At 41.6% G+C, this 17,469-nt stretch overlaps 1 protein-coding gene across 2 annotated transcripts in view; it reads right to left on the bottom strand.

The window, feature by feature from the left end:
* Positions 1-271: 271 nt before the first annotated feature.
* Positions 272-17,469, bottom strand: part of adam12a (ADAM metallopeptidase domain 12a) — a 79,132-nt gene continuing 61,934 nt past the window's right edge. Inside the window, exons 12-23 of one of the 2 annotated variants that reach the window (XM_026178433.1) lie at positions 14,137-14,314; positions 10,142-10,231; positions 9,767-9,962; positions 9,566-9,674; positions 8,842-9,040; positions 7,288-7,365; positions 5,563-5,671; positions 5,203-5,341; positions 4,830-4,944; positions 3,460-3,720; positions 1,552-1,727; positions 272-1,469 (exon numbers count right to left, since the gene is read on the bottom strand). In XM_026178433.1, the coding sequence (XP_026034218.1) occupies positions 1,400-1,469; positions 1,552-1,727; positions 3,460-3,720; positions 4,830-4,944; positions 5,203-5,341; positions 5,563-5,671; positions 7,288-7,365; positions 8,842-9,040; positions 9,566-9,674; positions 9,767-9,962; positions 10,142-10,231; positions 14,137-14,314 (1,720 nt within the window). In that variant the 3' untranslated portion in view covers positions 272-1,399. The remainder of the gene's footprint in view (positions 1,470-1,551; positions 1,728-3,459; positions 3,721-4,829; positions 4,945-5,202; positions 5,342-5,562; positions 5,672-7,287; positions 7,366-8,841; positions 9,041-9,565; positions 9,675-9,766; positions 9,963-10,141; positions 10,232-14,136; positions 14,315-17,469) is intronic. The other variant, XM_026178434.1, reaches the window with a different exon arrangement.

The following is a 17,469-nucleotide window of genomic DNA, read 5'->3' as shown; positions in this document are numbered from 1 at the left end:
AGTGCATTATTATAAAGAGTATCAAAAGTAACAAAATTCTATCCATATCAGTTTTTAGCAGACATATTTGTGAACAACAGCGGTGCTCAAAGGAAATGTTGCTCATTGTGGATGTATATATGTATTTATATATGATGCACTGCAATCCAGCAAAAACATTAAGTAAACCAAAATGATAAAACAGTGTTCATTTTTTAAAAGATTATCTAAAATATGTAAAGTAGAAATGTTAAAAAAAAAAAAAAAAGGAAAACTAAAAAATGAACAGAAGCCCAGATACACTTGAGTGAGTCAGCATATACTGAGTAACCATTAAACATCATTTCTGTGGCAGAATGAAATCTAAAAATGTTTTCTTATCAAGTAAAACTGTCCTTTCCAGTTAGATAAAAACATGACTTAAAATGCACATATGAACACCGCAGCCAGACTTTGGCTGTTTACATGCGAGGAACACCTTTAAGCAAGTCATCAGTGATTCCATGATTTAATCTAGTCCTTGGTGCAGCAAGCATAGAAGGGAAAAAAAATTAAAAACACACATGACCTTTAGCAAAGCAAATATTTCAGATAGGTTTACTCTTTCTGAGGGATACTTTCTTGATCTTGGCTCATTTTAGATCTCTGTACCCGGATCCCTCAAGAGTGCATATTGGGCCTTGCAAATGAAAAGGAAATGGCAAATCAGTGACATTTCACAGTTGAATTTGTTACCTTTCCGTGATAAAAATGACGAAGAAAAAGGAACAGGCCTGGATTTCATTTTTGAGCCAAGAAACGACCCGTCTTCTTGATTGCAGAACGCATCAAAGATCTGTTGTATTAATATCACAATCTCCTTTGCTGCAGTTGTTTCAAGCCTTGTCAGATGGCCCAAAGTTGCTATGCAGAGCGTTACCCTTCAAGAAAACCCCAGTGGATTAAAAAAAAAAAAATACTACAAATGTTGTTTGATGCTCCCATCTATCATTGCACAACTCTTTTGAAATTCTTCACTTATGACGCAAAACAAAACCACAATGTAAAGGGTTCCCTTCATTTAAACACATTCCACAAAAGCGTCTCCGTTGGCACAATTTCACAGATCGCTCTCCTTCATAAACGTCGGCTGATGTGAAGGCGCGAAACGAAAACAAGTAATTCAAAATTCAAAGTTGCTACCATGTCTTAAAAGTGTCTGGCACAGTGCACTGCGTGGCAATAAATACTGAATATAAATACTTTACATGTACCTGAGCTCAGACTCGTAGCACCATTCAGAGACAGAGCACCAAAAGGGACACGGCAGGTCTCCTGATTCAAAACTCAGAGAAGCCACCACCTTTTTAAGGTTTTTCAGAGTTTTCATAGTGCAAATCTTTTCAGTCTTATCATAACAATGTCCCTTCTGGCCAAAATCTCAGCTGCTGTATTTGACGTTGGCAATAATGCAAGGCTTTGGTAGTGTTGGGGGGTGCTTGGGACTCGGCCTAGAGGAAGAGAAAAGTGGAAAAAAAAAGTAAAAAAAATGTTTCAGCGAGTTAAATATATCCAGGTAAGGTTTGAACCCACCTGTTGAGGTGTGGGATAGGACGTGGAGGTCTGGGTACGGCAGGCACAGGGCCACAGACACTAGGAGGTCCTTGGCCTGCGGTTTGGCTCTGCTGAACAGAGGGACTTCGCACCAGTCGAGACCCCCTTGGATCAGCAGGTAGAGGTTTCTGAGGAGGACTGGGCTTCTCCAATTCCTATTAAAGGACAGACACTTTTAAATAATGATGGAAACTCACCACCAGGTGGCACTAACAGTCAGATAATTATAGCCAATGCCTGCTTTTCTTTGAGCTTTTCTTTGAGCTTCTCTTTGAGGCGCCGACGCTGTCTTCTCTAACCAACTAATAACAGGAAAACTATCATGCTGTTTAAATCTTCTCTAGAATACAGAGATCATGATTCATTCCCTACTCTTCTCCTGGGCTAAGGAGACATTTCCACAAACACCACAGAGAGAAAGGATCAACAGGGATGAACCTCAGACCTCACACACCCACAAAACAGTCTGTCTAAAACCCCGCTCACTTACTCAGGTGGAGCTCTCACATTTAACAGTGCTTCAAAGCCCGCAGCAGAGAGATTTCACTCATGACTTATGTTCTTTGTTAACATCCTGGAGCTGCCAAACAGCTGCTAAAGATACAGTTGATGAAGCCTGCTGCCAACAGGAATCACTTTGCCATTTAATAGGAGCAGCTGAGAGGGCCTACTTCTTAAAGTAAAAACAGCCAAGAGCTTCTGTACGCCACATTTTGAACAGGTGTATGAGCTTTTATGAAATCGACGGGTGCTTTTTAAAAATTCTCCAGCAGTCAATACTATATATTATCAATCTGCTTTTTAGAAGATGTTATCATGCACGCTGTATTGTGCTTTGTGTCTCTGTGTGTTTTTTCTGGCATCTTGTGCAATACACAGCATTTGTCACCTATTGTAACTGTCACCTGGAAGACATTTGTTATATGATTAAATCTTTGTTTTCTCACGTTGTTATTTGTTTTTTATGTATATGGTAGTTTCAACATAAATACATTATAGATATTTAATGCAAAAAAAGAAATTCGGCAGTATTCCTGGGGTCGCTGGGGTTCAATTATGTTCAGTTTTCTTGATCAATTAGTAACAATGGATGACCTTTATGCTTTTTCCACAGGCAAAGGTGACATTTGCAAACGTTTTCGATAATATTCAATGTTACAGAACCGAAACATAAAAGCAGCCAAGGCTGGAAATGAATGCCGACAATTTTTGTCTGAGATCCAACCTTGTTCATCTGAGCCTGAAAGAATCGTGCACCAATGATCTCCAATCAGTTTCTGTCTTTTTAACAACACTCAAACACTCAAATCATTTAGATTGGCTCTTTTTACTTCTGTCTCTTTGGGCTTGAGTACCTCCAAGAGTACAAATCAAATCAGTTTAAAGTCAAATAAGAATTACTATTTGGCTTTCTGTTCCTCTCAGTTTTGAAACCCTGCAATGCCATAACTAAAGCCCATGCAATAACAGTGGCAATAAGTTTGCCACCCTGTGATATTTGTACATACTTGCTCCTTGCAGTTGCTGCCCTCACACGCTCCCCTCCTGTGAGTCTGGCTCCATTTTTATTATTTATGTTGTGGTTTTTGTTGTAGAGCTCAAGCTTTGCTTGGATGGCGCTAGCTCCTGGGCTAACCTCGTTATTTTATGTGACTGTGCATAACTGTCAACATGCCTCTGCTTTTATAGCACACGAAAGAACCATGAAAACAGTCGACATCAAAAAACAGCAATTTGAAAGTGCATCGAACATCATCATTTCCCCGGTTGGGTATTACAGGCCTGGGTAGCGAGTAAAAGCTCCCCAGACACAGCGGTGGCGAAATTACAGTAAGTAACATCATCGAATAAAATGTTTCCAACTGAGGAAACAGGAAATTCACTCACCATGACCATCCTGCAAGAGTTGTGGTGTGATGCACTGTGAAATGACGCCCCTCTGGGTGCGACGTGGATGTGAGGTGGAGGGGCTCGGTGAGGAGGAGGGACTGGGGGTCTCGGTTGCCCAGGGCCAGGGGAGAGGGACACGGTAAGGGAAAGAGGGACTGGGTGGCTAAGGTGAACTGGAGGGCACTGGGGCAGTCTATGCAGGCTGTGGGGAGGGAAGGGGGCCGGTGGGAGCCCCGCCTCTGGCCCTCGGTGAGGAGGCTACAGAGAGATTAAAGTTGAAAGAGTTTGTCAGAAGAGAAACCGTCTGCTTCCTATCAGAAACAATCATGATAATCTCCTCGTCTTCCTCTGCTGTCCTTCCTGATGCTTTCAAAGATACATAAATCAAACACTCCCACTTAGTTGCTCTCTATTCCCCCGAGTCGACATCAGGTGACTTCATAAAGGGAAAAGACCACGACTATCCCATGAGCACTCGCTTGGGCTTCTTAAAAGATGAACACAGCTAAAGAGCCAAAATATGAGTCTTGCTTGATATTTAAACCTGTCCAGATGTGCACAGCTTAAACACAATATAAGACATACAAAGGCAGGCACACATGCATTCAGGCGGCAGTTTAATGCAGCTCCCAACAACTGGAAAATGACCTCACCTGCTCTGTGCCTACATCAAACAGCCTTACATCCTCTCTCTTTTTACCGTTGACCCCAAATGAAAACCACATGCCACTAACTGAAAACACCAATCTCATGGTAATGCACAACAGCTTACTCCACTTGTGTGCCACCCTGCAACACAAAAGGCTCTTCTGACACAGTTTCTCTTATCCTTCAGCAGCCCCTAACTCGATCGATCACGGGTCACTTCCCATTACAAACTAAGTCAGGGCAATAATGTAGGGGGGGAGGTAAAGGCATACAGCGATGTAGGCACACAAGTACAGCAAAATGCGGTTTCTGCCTTGCAATTACGAGCAACAAGATGGCTTTAGAAGTCAACTAAGCAGCTGCATCAACATTCTTCATGTGCAGATGAATCAGTTTCTCTCTTAACAGACAGTTGTTAATGACATGAAATGTATTAGAGTGCCTGAACATGCTGCTCGCCACAGACTCCATTATCACAACCTCCTCTACAAGTCCATATGGAAAAGGATGATTTAATTGGATTTGAATGAGCTGCCATTTGTGTGAAAACAGCACGTCAATCTAGTTGAGAATGATGTGCGCTGTCGAAACAGCTGCGGCATTCCAGGAAAAATAAAACAGCAAGGATAATCTATTGCTCATCCTCCATTTGTCAGAGCCACATCTATTGGTGTGTATGCGATCGGCCGGTCAAAAGCAGATGTGTGCAATCTAGTGACCTTGAAGATGGTGGCACTGTGAGGCAGAGGCGGTGCCGGTCGGGATGGAGAGGTTAAGCTTGCTGATGGAGGCTGGTTAGGAGCTGTTGGTCCACTGATTGCGGCGCTTACTGATCTGTAATATAAAGGAGAAATTATATATCTGTAATTAAATACTTTATTATATTAATCATACACCAGTTACAATAGTAATATAATTTAAACTGTGCAATCAAAAGTAAATTCACCACTGTAATTGGATTCACAGTGTGACCAATCATAAAGACTCGCCCGCTCAATGGCACCTGTTGTTTTCATTTACGGACCTTGATCTGTTACAAAAAAGATGCATTATATCTAGAAATCATTCCACTATTACGGGCTGAAAACACACCTGATCTTCTCTATTGGATTTTTTTTGCTTGTAAATAGAAGTCTCAGTAGAGTTTTTCTCTTGATGCACATGGTCAGACCGGCACCCAGGACGACGAGTAGAGCTACCAGAATGCCCACTGTCAGATTCCCATTGTCTGCTCAGAAACACACACAAAAGTTTTGGGAGTATTCTCCAAGTTTATTCCATTATTACTTCAGAATTTCAGGATTTCTCACATGGAGTTTGTGTCTAAACATAAGTCCACAATTTATTGTATATTATGGTAAAAATGCTGAAAAATGACACTCTGAAAACCTTTAAATTTAATGACCTGAAATGTAATAAATCACTCCTGTGGTGTAACAGCTACTGACTTACCTGCTTGCCTGATCGGACCACTGTCCACACTCCCACCGAAACCTGCCTTGTCACAGAAGGGAGGCGCCCAGTGAGCCTCACAGTGACAGTTCTTGTTGTTATTGCACACCTACAGTATATTAAAAGGACAGTTAACTATTATATGAGACCAAGCGCCCCCCTATTTTTAACACCTTTTACACTCCATACATTTATTATGCTGCTTAAATTTAACAGGTTACAAATGAGTTATGTTTATGCAAAGGGATGCAGAGTGATTCAATACAATATCATAGTAAATTTCTCAATGTTAAAAAAAAATCTCAGAAATTAGAAATTGAGTTGCCGAAAAAAGAAGTAGTAAATTTTCATTTACTTTACAGCAAAGTAACAATTTCTCAAATTTAATACGATAGAATAAGTAAATGTGGGATTTTTGCTTGAGATATAAAGTGGCAGAAATAAGCTTCCTCTGAAGGGTGTCTGAGCTCGCCCTTAAGAGATAGGGTAAGGAGCTCAGTCGTTCGGGAGGGGCTCAAAGTAGAACTGCTGTTCCTCTGCATTAAAATTACCCAGCTGAAGAGGTCTGGGCATTTATCTAAGATGCCTTCTAGACATCTCCTAGGTGAAGTGTTTCGTGGAGATTCGGGACACACTGGAGAGATGTAATCTACATCTCTCTGCTGGCTTGGCAATGCCTACTGAAAGAACTGCAGGTAATGGCCAGGCAGAGGGAAGTCTGGGCAGATCTGCTAAAACCGATGCCCTCCTACACCCATGACCCAAATAAGCAGTCGAAAACTGATGAATGAACAGATGATAAAATCATTTCCATTCTTTATGTGCCGCATGAAGCAGACAGAATCGACCAACAGCCAGCCCTGCTAGGCTCCGCGTAGCAAAAATGTCTGGTATAAAATTCAGAGCAGACCCTTTCTCTTAAACCACATTTTTATAATCTCTCTCTCCCTCTTCCTGTCGTGCAGGAATGGTGAAGTCTAAGAGGATTCCCTATCTGAGTAATATGGAACAGGTGAGGGCCTCTCTCCAAGGCAACATCTTGATCTAATCTGTACATGCAGAGGTGCCCTGTCTCTTTTTATTTCAGCAAGTAAAACATTCCTTAAAATTTCATAGACATGTCTTATGGCGCTACACAAACAAATATCGCTGTATAACACCCGGACACGTTTCACTTTAACAGACAGTCGCAATTCTTTCGTCTGTATGCATTTGATGAAAGAGCAACTTAAACAGTCACAGTCACAGCCAAAGCCTCTGGGCTTCACCAGGAAATTTAATACTACAAAGCCATACATTTCATCTCTAACAGGACCACCCGTAGACATTTGATGGGTGGCATTTAAGAAAAATCTAATCTCTATTTTCCCCAGCTCAAAGTCAGACTGTGTGTCATTGCTCCGAGGGTTTGGCCAAACAAAGCCGGGCCTTCAGATTTCAACAGATTTTTCGGGACAAGGAAGACTGCCTGATGGTATGATGAATGACCCTTTACGCAGAACGGAAATGAAATCATTATGTCTAATTGATTGAACCTTTCAGCATTCAGAGTGATTGATTGCAAGGCAGTGTAATGGCTCTCTAGCCAGTGTGTACTGGGCATTCTGAACACATTACAGCCCAAACGAGCTGATGTGAAGACGGAATACGGTTTGTTTTAGGATTGACAACTATCACATCGTTTTTTTTCAAACAGCGAAACAGGATGAAACGTACTGTACTCACCCCTCGACCGCTGCACTTGGCCGAACAATCGTGCACACCGAAAACACTGACGTTCTGGCACTGACGATTCAAACACATCTGAAGCAGAAAACGACACGAAAAATCAACAGTGTGAGCTCAAAAACAATGTCAGTAAATTTCCAAACCCTTTCATTTTTAAGGTAAAAACAGATAGAGGCGCTATGCCCTTTCTTTTAATTTGCTTCTGACAGGCACTTCAGCGGTAAATCAGTATAGCATGAAATAAAACGATGTCACCACTGACGGGAATGTATCAGAAATGTATTATATGTCTCCTTAAAGGCACCAGAAACAAAGAGAGTATAGCACAGCAGAATGTGAAGATGAGCTTGGCAGCAGCGGGCACAGAATGTAATGTCTTTGCAGATGAGGGCGGAGGGTAGATCCTCCTTAAGAGTCGAGGCTCATAGAGAGCTAAATTAGACTAAATGGACTAACTGTATCAGCGAAATGACCAATGGCTAGATTGATGAACACTAGGAGATGCCAAATAGACTGAATAATGTTAAGTCAGTTAAGAGTCTGAGCCAGTGCAAGTCTGAAATGACAAAAGGACACGGCTTAAAGAACTCCTCAAAACATCTTAGTCATGGCCTTTCACTCCACCCCTTCTCCACTCTTATTTCTCAGCAATAAGTTTTGTGTTTATATCGACTTACAGATTAGCATTGGTGCTATTACTTTCATATTTGTTTTTGTTGTTATGATTTTGAACCACGTTTTCTCTGTTTTTGTCTCTGTCTGTAGTTACAACCCAAATCAGGGACTGCAACCTATCTAGGCACTCTTCCGAATTATACATCCAAAGAATTGGGACGCAGATTCAGTGTGCTTCCTGTGTTTTACTACAAGCCACTTCCTGTTTTATTTTGGTAACCTTTTTCCATGTATGTCTTTTGTGCTTTTTTCACAGCATGTTTATGTTGGATGGAGTTCTCCACCCTGACTGGAAGTTAATAAGCACTTCTCCTTTTCCTTTTTTGGTATGTACCTTAACGCATACATTTTTAGGACAGTGGACCAACCGTTTTTCACATTCAGTGGTTTGATTTGATGTTATTTCATTTCTTGATTACAATGATGATGTTTAATATAAAAGAAAATCACCCTCTCTTTCATTTATAACTGTTCATTAAAAGATCTACCAGTTCTTTCACTGGATAAAGCAAGCCATTTAAGCTCCATTCCCCCTTTATATAGGCTACATTCTTCTGATTGACTGGTCCTCACAAACAGAAGGTCTGAACTGCAGGTAGGTGGGAGTGCTGTGCCCTTGAGATGAGAGTAGACAACCTGTCTGAAACTAATCTTTTAGAGCCTTCAGAAGTCTGAAATGTTGGCCCATAGGGATTATCTGCACATATGCTGACCTCATTATTAAACATGAGGATCCATTGTTGTAACAGTATATATGAACGAAGATATGAAAAGCACAATAGGCATCTTTCATGAACTGCTCATAGAAATAGCAACATCTACTTAATCATAACTGATAAATGTAATGAGACTGAAAGCACAAGCCTTAGCTCTCACCATTTCATCTCCACACTTGGTTCCTGTCAGGACCAAGCCAGGATCAGGCATGTCATCACCCAAGTAGACATGCGTACCTCGGCACAGTATTCTTCCCCCTTCCTGAAGGGGTATGTTGGTTTCAATTGAAACAGCGTTGGTGCCAATTACTGGGCGATTAGCTCCTCCTTGACACTGGATTTTGCCACATTTTGCATCTCTGTAAACAAACACCAAGGGGAATAACAATACAATAATTAAATTACATGTCACTGTTTTGTGGATACGAGGAGCTTTATTTTCATTTTCATCTTTCTCCTTCTGTCCAATTAAAGAAACTGAAGAACAGGCAGCTCGTTTACGCCGTTTCCAGATCACAACTGAGATTTTAGAGACAGAACTTGTTGCATTACATCAAATGACTCTGCAACCCTCAATTAGGACTCCAACTAATGATTATTTTCTATCATCTAATGGATCCGCTACTTGGGGGGAAAAAAGCTTCATAAAACTGAGACACCAATCTGGCATTTTTGCTTTATTTTTCTTAACTACTGAGAAAACTGTGTCAGCCTCATTCAGTCACACAGAGTGGTGCCTAGCATTGAAAAAGTGCTCCTATTTCAATGAGGTATATGCATTTTTTATGAAATAGGTACAATATGCTTTATGTTCCTAACTGCATTCCATAAATCACATGCTATTGAATACATTCACTAGTTTCTATGGCGACATCAGGACTTACCGCACTTCACATTTGGCAAAGGAGCCTTTTGTGTCCTTGCCACAGTTGCCATAAGGGTCTCCTGCTGAGTTGACCCTTTCAAAGCAGATGCCTGGAGCTGGCTTGGCTCCTGCAAGATGCATTAAACACATAAAAAGAAAAAAAATCGCAACAATTGTTGAACTGTTGAGTGTGACGCAGCAAGGGGGATTTTTCACGTACCGTGGCCCCACAGTGTTATGCACTGCTGTTCATGAGTCTGACAAATGCCATTATAACAGTAGCCGTCCACGTTGTGGCAGCCATGGCCATCATGAAGGTAGACGTTGGAGGGACAGTGAGGACTGGTACCGGTGCAAAACTCAGGCAGATCACAAGAGTTGCTGGATTCACGGCACAGTGTGCCTGATGGCTTCAGCTACACGACAACAAAGACAAAGACCCACAGTGAAGCCCAGAGAAATGTGAATTACGCCAAAAAACACATTTCTACTACATCGGATTAAAGGATGTCAAATCAAGTTAATCAGAGAAAATAACTTTTTTGTAAGATGTCTGTAAAAATACTTTGTACTGAAATACTATAACACATATTACCTGACAGTCCTGGCAGCACTGTCCATGTGCACAAACAGCATCTCCTTTCAGAGTGCAGGTGGTGGCATTGCAGCAGGGATTCATACATTCCTTCCGATGGAAAAGAATAGTAAAAGAAGACAAGCAGAGAAAGGAAAAGTAAATAAGAGGGAACAAAAGTGAAGAAGAATTAACTCAGCACAAAGAGATCATATTTCACCCCAGAGCAAAAACTCAAATTTTGTTATCAGAGGGGATGCAGCCCTAGCAGGACTGTGTAACGTAGCAACTAAAAAAACCTGAGTGAAGAAAGGAAACAGCAGTTTCTAGGTTTCGAAAAACATCTGACAGGATTTTTTCAGACCCCAGAAACCATGTTGAACTCAATAGTAAAATGAACAGGAGAGAATGGTATTGTATAGCGCTTTTACTAGTCCCTAAGGACCCCAAAGCGCTTTACACAACCAGTCAGCCACCCATTCACACACTGGTGATGGCAAGCTACATTGTAACCACAGCCACCCTGGGGCGCACTGACAGAGGCGAGGCTGCCGGACACTGGCACCACCGGGCCCTCTGACCACCACCAGTAGGCAACGGGTGAAGTGTCTTGCCCAAGGACACAACGACCGAGACTGTCCAAGCCGGGGCTCGAACCGGCAACCTTCCAATTACAAGGCGAACTCCCAACTCTTGAGCCACAATCGCCCCATTCCCTGAGAAAAGAAAAGGACACACCCTGCAGAAACCCTAAATAAGCAAGCAAGTGCCAAAATACTTTTTTAAGTTAGCATAACGCTCAAGAATCCAACTAAGACAATGTCTGAGAAGATAACAAAGAAAGACGTAAGTTTAAATGAATGAAACTTTAGATTATATAAACACAGACGATGCTACTTTACAAGCAAATTGTAAAAGACTGATTTGCACAACACTTCCACAGCTAATAACTCCACTTCAGTTCAGGCAGGTGTGACAATAGCAATCAAAAACTTAACCCACACTCTGCTGCCATGATATAAGGCTCACTCAGGTATTCTTCGTATTTTCAGATGCAATTCTTCTGAATACAAATGTAAGCAATCTACAGTAATTACTTTGCTTACTAAACTGGCTCGATAATTTAAATAGGCAAAGGTTATCTTAATTTATATACAACTATTTGGAATATTTATGTGAAACTTCAGCAATCAACATTCCAAACTGCTCACTTTTTAGCTTGAGTAAAAAACAAACAAACAATCAGGTACATATTTAGTATTGATAAGCCAAGCACTTCTGCAAGGAATCTATAGCAGCCTTAACTCTTCTGGGAAGGCTTGTCTTTCCACAATGTTTAGGAGTGTGTTCGTGTGAATTTTTGACCATTCCTCTAAAAGCCTCTCCTCTATTTCATCCCAAAGCTGTTCTTTTGGATTGAAGTCAGGACTCTGTGCAGGCCAGTCAAGTTCTTCCACACCAAACTTCCTCATCCATGTCGCTATGGACGTTTGCTTTGTGCACTGGTGCACGGTCATGTTGGAACAGGAAGGGGCTGTCCCCAAACTGTTCCCACACTACACTGTTCTTGAGTTAATCTGAAGGCCACGGGAAGTTTGGAGGTCTGTAGCTATTAACTCTGTAGAAAGCCTCAGCACTATTAGCCTCAGCATCCACTGACCCCGCTTTGTGACTTTACTTGGCTTACCGTTTTATGCCTGAGTTGCTGTCATTCCCTGTCACTTCCACTTTGTTATAATTCCACTATTAGTTGACTGTGGATATTTAGTAGTGAGCACATTTCACACCTGGACTTGTTGCACAGGTGGCATCCTATCATGGTGCCATGCTGGAATTCACTGAGCGCCTGAGAGAGTACCTGCCTAGGTACTTGATTTTATACACCTGTGGCCATGGAAAAGATTGGAACACCTCAATTCAATGATTTGGATGGGTGAGTTAATACTTTTAGCAATAACGATTATGGTTTAGAAAAATTAAACTCCATTTGACAACTTTTGTGAGGCTGAGGCATTTCGGTGAAGACTGTACAACATCCTGAACATGAGGTGTAGGGCAGACCCAGGATATATCAGAGATATTAAACCTATTAGTGCTCCCCTGGAAAAGCTGCAGGTGCTGGCCAGGGACAGAGAAATAAGGGTGTCCACCCCAGACATAAAGCAGAAAATTGATGGATGGATGGATGGACTAGAAAACATCTGTGGCATGGTTGCGATAGATCAAAGCGTTGTGGAAATATAACCTCACTTTAATACACATTTAAAACGATTTTGTGAGCTTTTGAAAAAGCCTTTGCCAAAAGGAGGTTTAAGCTCAGCATACAAATATGCCCTTTTTTTTAAACTATGGTTATAAATTTACAGGCATCTCCAACTTTGTCCAGTTTCCCAAGAACGTTCCAGGTGCAGATGTGGAGGCTGATGAAAAAAAAAGAGGGGACTGTTCCCAATCAGTGCATTAATTTAAAAAAATATTTTAATCACGCACTTTTAGGGGCAGCTATAGATTCCATTCCATTTATCTGAAATAGAGCAGGTGCGATACGATGACTGACATGCTCTGTTTACATTTTTGTCACTCAGCATGCCATCACTTATTTCATTGCTCTGGTTGGTTTAGGTCACTTAGATAGCATCCAGAGGCATTTTGGAGGGAGAGAGAGAGAGGGCAGATCTACAATAACATTTCCCATCTCACTGTTGAGCACCATCTGTTTCCTGTTAGCCTCTATCGTGACCCATGCACCGCACCAATCAGTAACACTGCTTTCCAATACACATGGAAGCAAGAATTCAATCAAGACTCAGAATATACGATATGCACTGTGTGTGTGTGTGTGTGTGTGTGTGTGTGTGTGTGTGTGTGTGTGTGTGTGTGTGTGTGTGTGTGTGTGTGTGTGTGTGTGCTTGTGCATATATGATCTCATGCAGGTTGTCTGGACCCCCGAGGGTCAGCTCTTTTCCTTTTGCCATTATAGTCTGAATATGCTGCAAGAGTTGGGAGGAAGTGGATGGATGGAGCTGGCAGGGGACACAGCTGATATGATGGGCCTTCCAAAACTTCTTTCAGTCTGAAAACCATTAAGGGCCTTTCCCATGGTCCCTGGGGCCAAAAAGAGGCAGAGAAGTCACGCTGAAAAGAAGTAGCCAGTGATTGTGAGGAGCAGGACCCAGAGTTTTTAATGAGGCTTTTTAATGGCGGAGAGGGGTGCTGGCTGAGAACTCTGATCTGGCCTGAGTTGGCATGACTCTGCTCAGTTTTGTGGAGAGCTTTATTATTGTTGCTGGCTCAGGTCAGCGGAGCTTATGTTAGCGCTTTGTTTTTAAGGACAAGGCCACTTTCAGTGTGACCCTGACTGAAACTTGAGCAGCTCACAAAAGAACTCATGGGGCGCAAAAGCATAAACAAATTACAAAAGACAACAAGGCGTTCTCTCATTTAGGCTATTATGTAATTCAAAATATCCCTCTAAATCACAATAGATGTCGCCTTCATATTTCATAATTCGATAAGCAGCTCGCCTCTGCTAATTGTCAGCCGAATCACGATTATCTGTTTTATCATCCTGCAGTTGTAACAGTTGGCAACATGCACTTCCATTAAATATGTGCATGCCAATGCAGATTCATTTAAATAATTCACTAGTTGACAGTGTGAAACTGTCAGCAGTGCTTCTTCTCAGTGTACTGTATCACAATTAGACATCAACCCTCGCAAACATGTCTTCTTTCCACTGATTGAATTAATCCATACTCATATCTTTAACCTAATTATCAGAAGAATGTGTTTGCAATACAAAAGCTTTGTGCCATTAGATTTGAAGCTGAGGCGAACTACTAGTGTCAGGGCAGCACGCCCCTCTAGCATGTCTCCTTATTTAATTTGATGTAGAATGGAAAACATAATTAACAATGATTTATGAGTAGCAGCTAAGAGTTTTTGGCAAAAGCTGCAAGAGACCTGAAAATAAAAACATTTTTTATTTTTTTTATTATGACCTACAGCACCCTCACCTCCAGTTCTCCACAGTCACACTCCTCTCCCTCCTCCACATAGCCGTTGCCACATTTCTGCCCACCATACAGCACTTTGACCTCTGGCATATTGAAGAGACACATTCCAACGCCTTTTTCGAAACTAGCCGTGAGGTCCTTCCTGCTGCAGCTGCTGAACACCGTAGGAAAAGGATACCTGCGAGTGAAGGAAATGTTACGTGAGTCACACAAATAGAGAGAGAGAGCAAGAAGACAACTGAGATCCCCCCACGAGAGCCCTCTTTAGTCTAATGTAATCAGGGCTAATTGCTGCTAATCACAAAATCAATTAACCACTAGAGCTCAGCGAGCTCTCCAAAGTTCCATCAGCATATGAACAGCACAGGGCCCCTGTGACTTCTCTCTCCATGGAGAGTGGGAGATCTGATTAGACATATTTTATGAGAAAAGGATTATGAACACTCAACCCAAAAAGTGCTTCCTCTGCAAGACGTACAACACCCATAAATTTAGGAGGAATAGGGGATTGTGTGTTTTTAATATTGTTTTTGGAACAGAGAGAGAGGGTGGTCTGCTCCGTGGGGAAAGCACTCGGCCCAAGGCTGTGTCTGCCAAAAGCTTTGTTAAAGACCTCATGTGGCTTTATTGAGCTTTTCTGTGATAATATAGTGCCTTAGATGACAGCGTCTGTGTAAAATGTGCATGAATAAGTCCAGATTGTATCTCATTCTTTGTGACTCCTGATACAAAAGCACCATATGAGATTTTTAATACTCCACTGACACAATAAAACTCAGCACAAAGCTGGAATGGATGAATATATACGTAATCTTCAAACTTATATCAGTGCTGTGCTTCATAGATAAGTACATGCATGAGACAATTCGTGGATGATTTGATACCCAAATGTCTCGTTCAACCGGTGTGATGAAGGACCCTTGAATTTTTTATAAATGTACATTCTCATCAGGGCCCCCTCGACTCTGGAGAGACCCGCCTGAGATAAGCAGATAAGTCTCACTGAATAAGTGACCTCTTTAAAAATCACTTCCTCTTTTATGTGAAGCCATCTCTCACAGTCTCAGTTTTCCATTATTCTCTTATCGTTGTCTTTCTTCATTGTTTATTGTTTCTGCTCTATTGCTTTTATTCTTTTATTGATATTTATTATTTAAATTGTCATCTTGTATCTTGCATTTTGCACCTATCCCCGCCAACTTCACCGTAGATTTATCTTGTTTTGTTGGACCTTAATGATCGGCTTTATTCTGCTTTCTTGCTAGTCTGTAAAAGCCCTTTTGAAAAAGGGTGTCATTTAAATAAAATGTATTATTATCGTGCCATTTTATTATTTATGCCATCAACACTAATGCTGACCCTTTACCACCTCTGCCACCCACGTGCCTGTTCGTGCCTGTGGCTTTAAAAGCCTGATTTTCTTTCCTTTGCATGGGAAAGAGAGACCTTTTCTACCATATAAAACACATCTATCTTGAACCTGGCCACAGCAGCAACGTGCTCAACAACTGAATATTATAGACACAGTCAAACATGAAATCCAGATTAGTAAAACTTTACTGGCATTAATTTGATGATATTTTTATGTAATTTTTAAAGGTTTTTCTGGTGGATTGTTGACAGGAAATGTCACAACTGCAAACAACCCACAATTCTTCACTTCACTGAGGTCAGTATGAATGTAGTAGAGCTGTTGAGACCTACTGGCTGTATTGCACACAAGCTATAAAACACTTACTCTTTGGAATCTTTGACTTCTGAGAAGGAGAAACGTCTGTGTAACTTAATGCTGGCAACTCTTTCAAATTGTGTTTCCCTCTGATTGGGTTTTCACATCTAATACAGCTCTAAATATGTCATGACACTTTGTGAATGTTTGGCACGGCCTCATTCTTGGCTTGTCTTTGATTTCCAACATGTGCGGAGGCGGCTTACATCACCCCTCGCTGCTGACCCCCCCACCCCGTTCGCAGGTTGCATTAGGTAAAAGTGGGTTACCTCGAAGCAGATCTCCAGACATTCTGGATTAAAGCAAAAGATCAGAGTGGCTTTGTAATGAAATGAAATGGTGAAAGGAAAGAGCATTAAAGACAGCTGTAGTAATAACCATAATTGTGCCCTCTTTCCCCCTCCTCCTCCTCTCTGATCAACAGCTGTCAAGACTGCTGTTCAACAAGCAGGGCACTTCCTTAGCAACTGCTGTTGTTGATTTCCTCCTTGCCCCCAAAGCCTGAGCCAAAATTGCCCGTTGAAAAGTTGAACCCCCTCCTTCGTTGCATTCATTTAGTTTCCATGAACTCAGCCCTGCTCTTCAATTACCAGCCTGTGCAATGCATGACAAAACTCTCACGTCCGTCTTTTTTTCTTTTTGTAACTCTTGAGATACACGAGCTGCTCAGGGATCCAGCTGTTCTTTATGAGAGGCAATACACAAATAATTGGTATAGCCTAACAATCTGGAGGTAGGAGGAGGAATAATGACTGTGAAAAGGCAGAGGCACCAATGATTTACAGTGGATGGCATTTAGCAGCTGCAGTCCTCAGGGCTAGCAGGCCATTGCCAAGGCCAGTAATGGCTGGCACATCTGGTGCATACGGTGAACTGGAAATGCTGAAGACAACCACTCATCGTCTCGGCCAAAAGACCCAGTTTGACTCAATCTTGTTCCCAGCTGATCCCATTCTTGTCTTGGTTTAAGTCGAATTGCCTTGCCTTTACGACAAATCTTTGTTCCGTCTTATCGAACTCAATGTTTCCCACCCACTCATGCTCTAATTCCAGTATAGATTGAATGTTTTTTTGTGCTCTCTGGTTCATCTCCGACTTATAGTCAGTGTTTGACAGTTGGCTCCTAAGCTTCAGAGGTCCAGCATTTGATGGTTGAAAGAGAGTACAAAACAATCACTGACTACAGTGTAGCAACATCGATGCAAATGGAGAGAGTGGGGATCGGTCTATGATAAGAAATAATTTCTGCACAGCGCACAATACAGAGCTGGAAGCTTTGCTGCTCCAACAACAAGGTAGATAAACTGTGACATTTGTTTGTGTTTGTTTGTTTTGTTTGAAGAGGTGAATGAAGTAAGTAATCTTTAAAGGAAGATATATCTGACAAAATGTCCTGCCTCCCTACATATTTCTTATTAAAACATAAAATAACCAACACACGAGCGTCATCTTAATATGAGCGTTTGCTGTAAACTATGACCTTAAAGCCAAACCCTATTATACCAGTGATTAGTTGCAACGTATCACATTAAAATTCAGAGAGCTGTTAGACCCAAATTTAGCTCAGCGGGGCTTTTTCCTCACAGCCTTTCCGTCCTTGCAGT

The sequence above is a fragment of the Astatotilapia calliptera genome, chromosome 8, assembly GCF_900246225.1.
Source record: "Astatotilapia calliptera chromosome 8, fAstCal1.2, whole genome shotgun sequence".
NCBI lineage: Eukaryota > Metazoa > Chordata > Actinopteri > Cichliformes > Cichlidae > Astatotilapia > Astatotilapia calliptera.
This window is presented reverse-complemented; position numbering and strand designations above follow the sequence as displayed.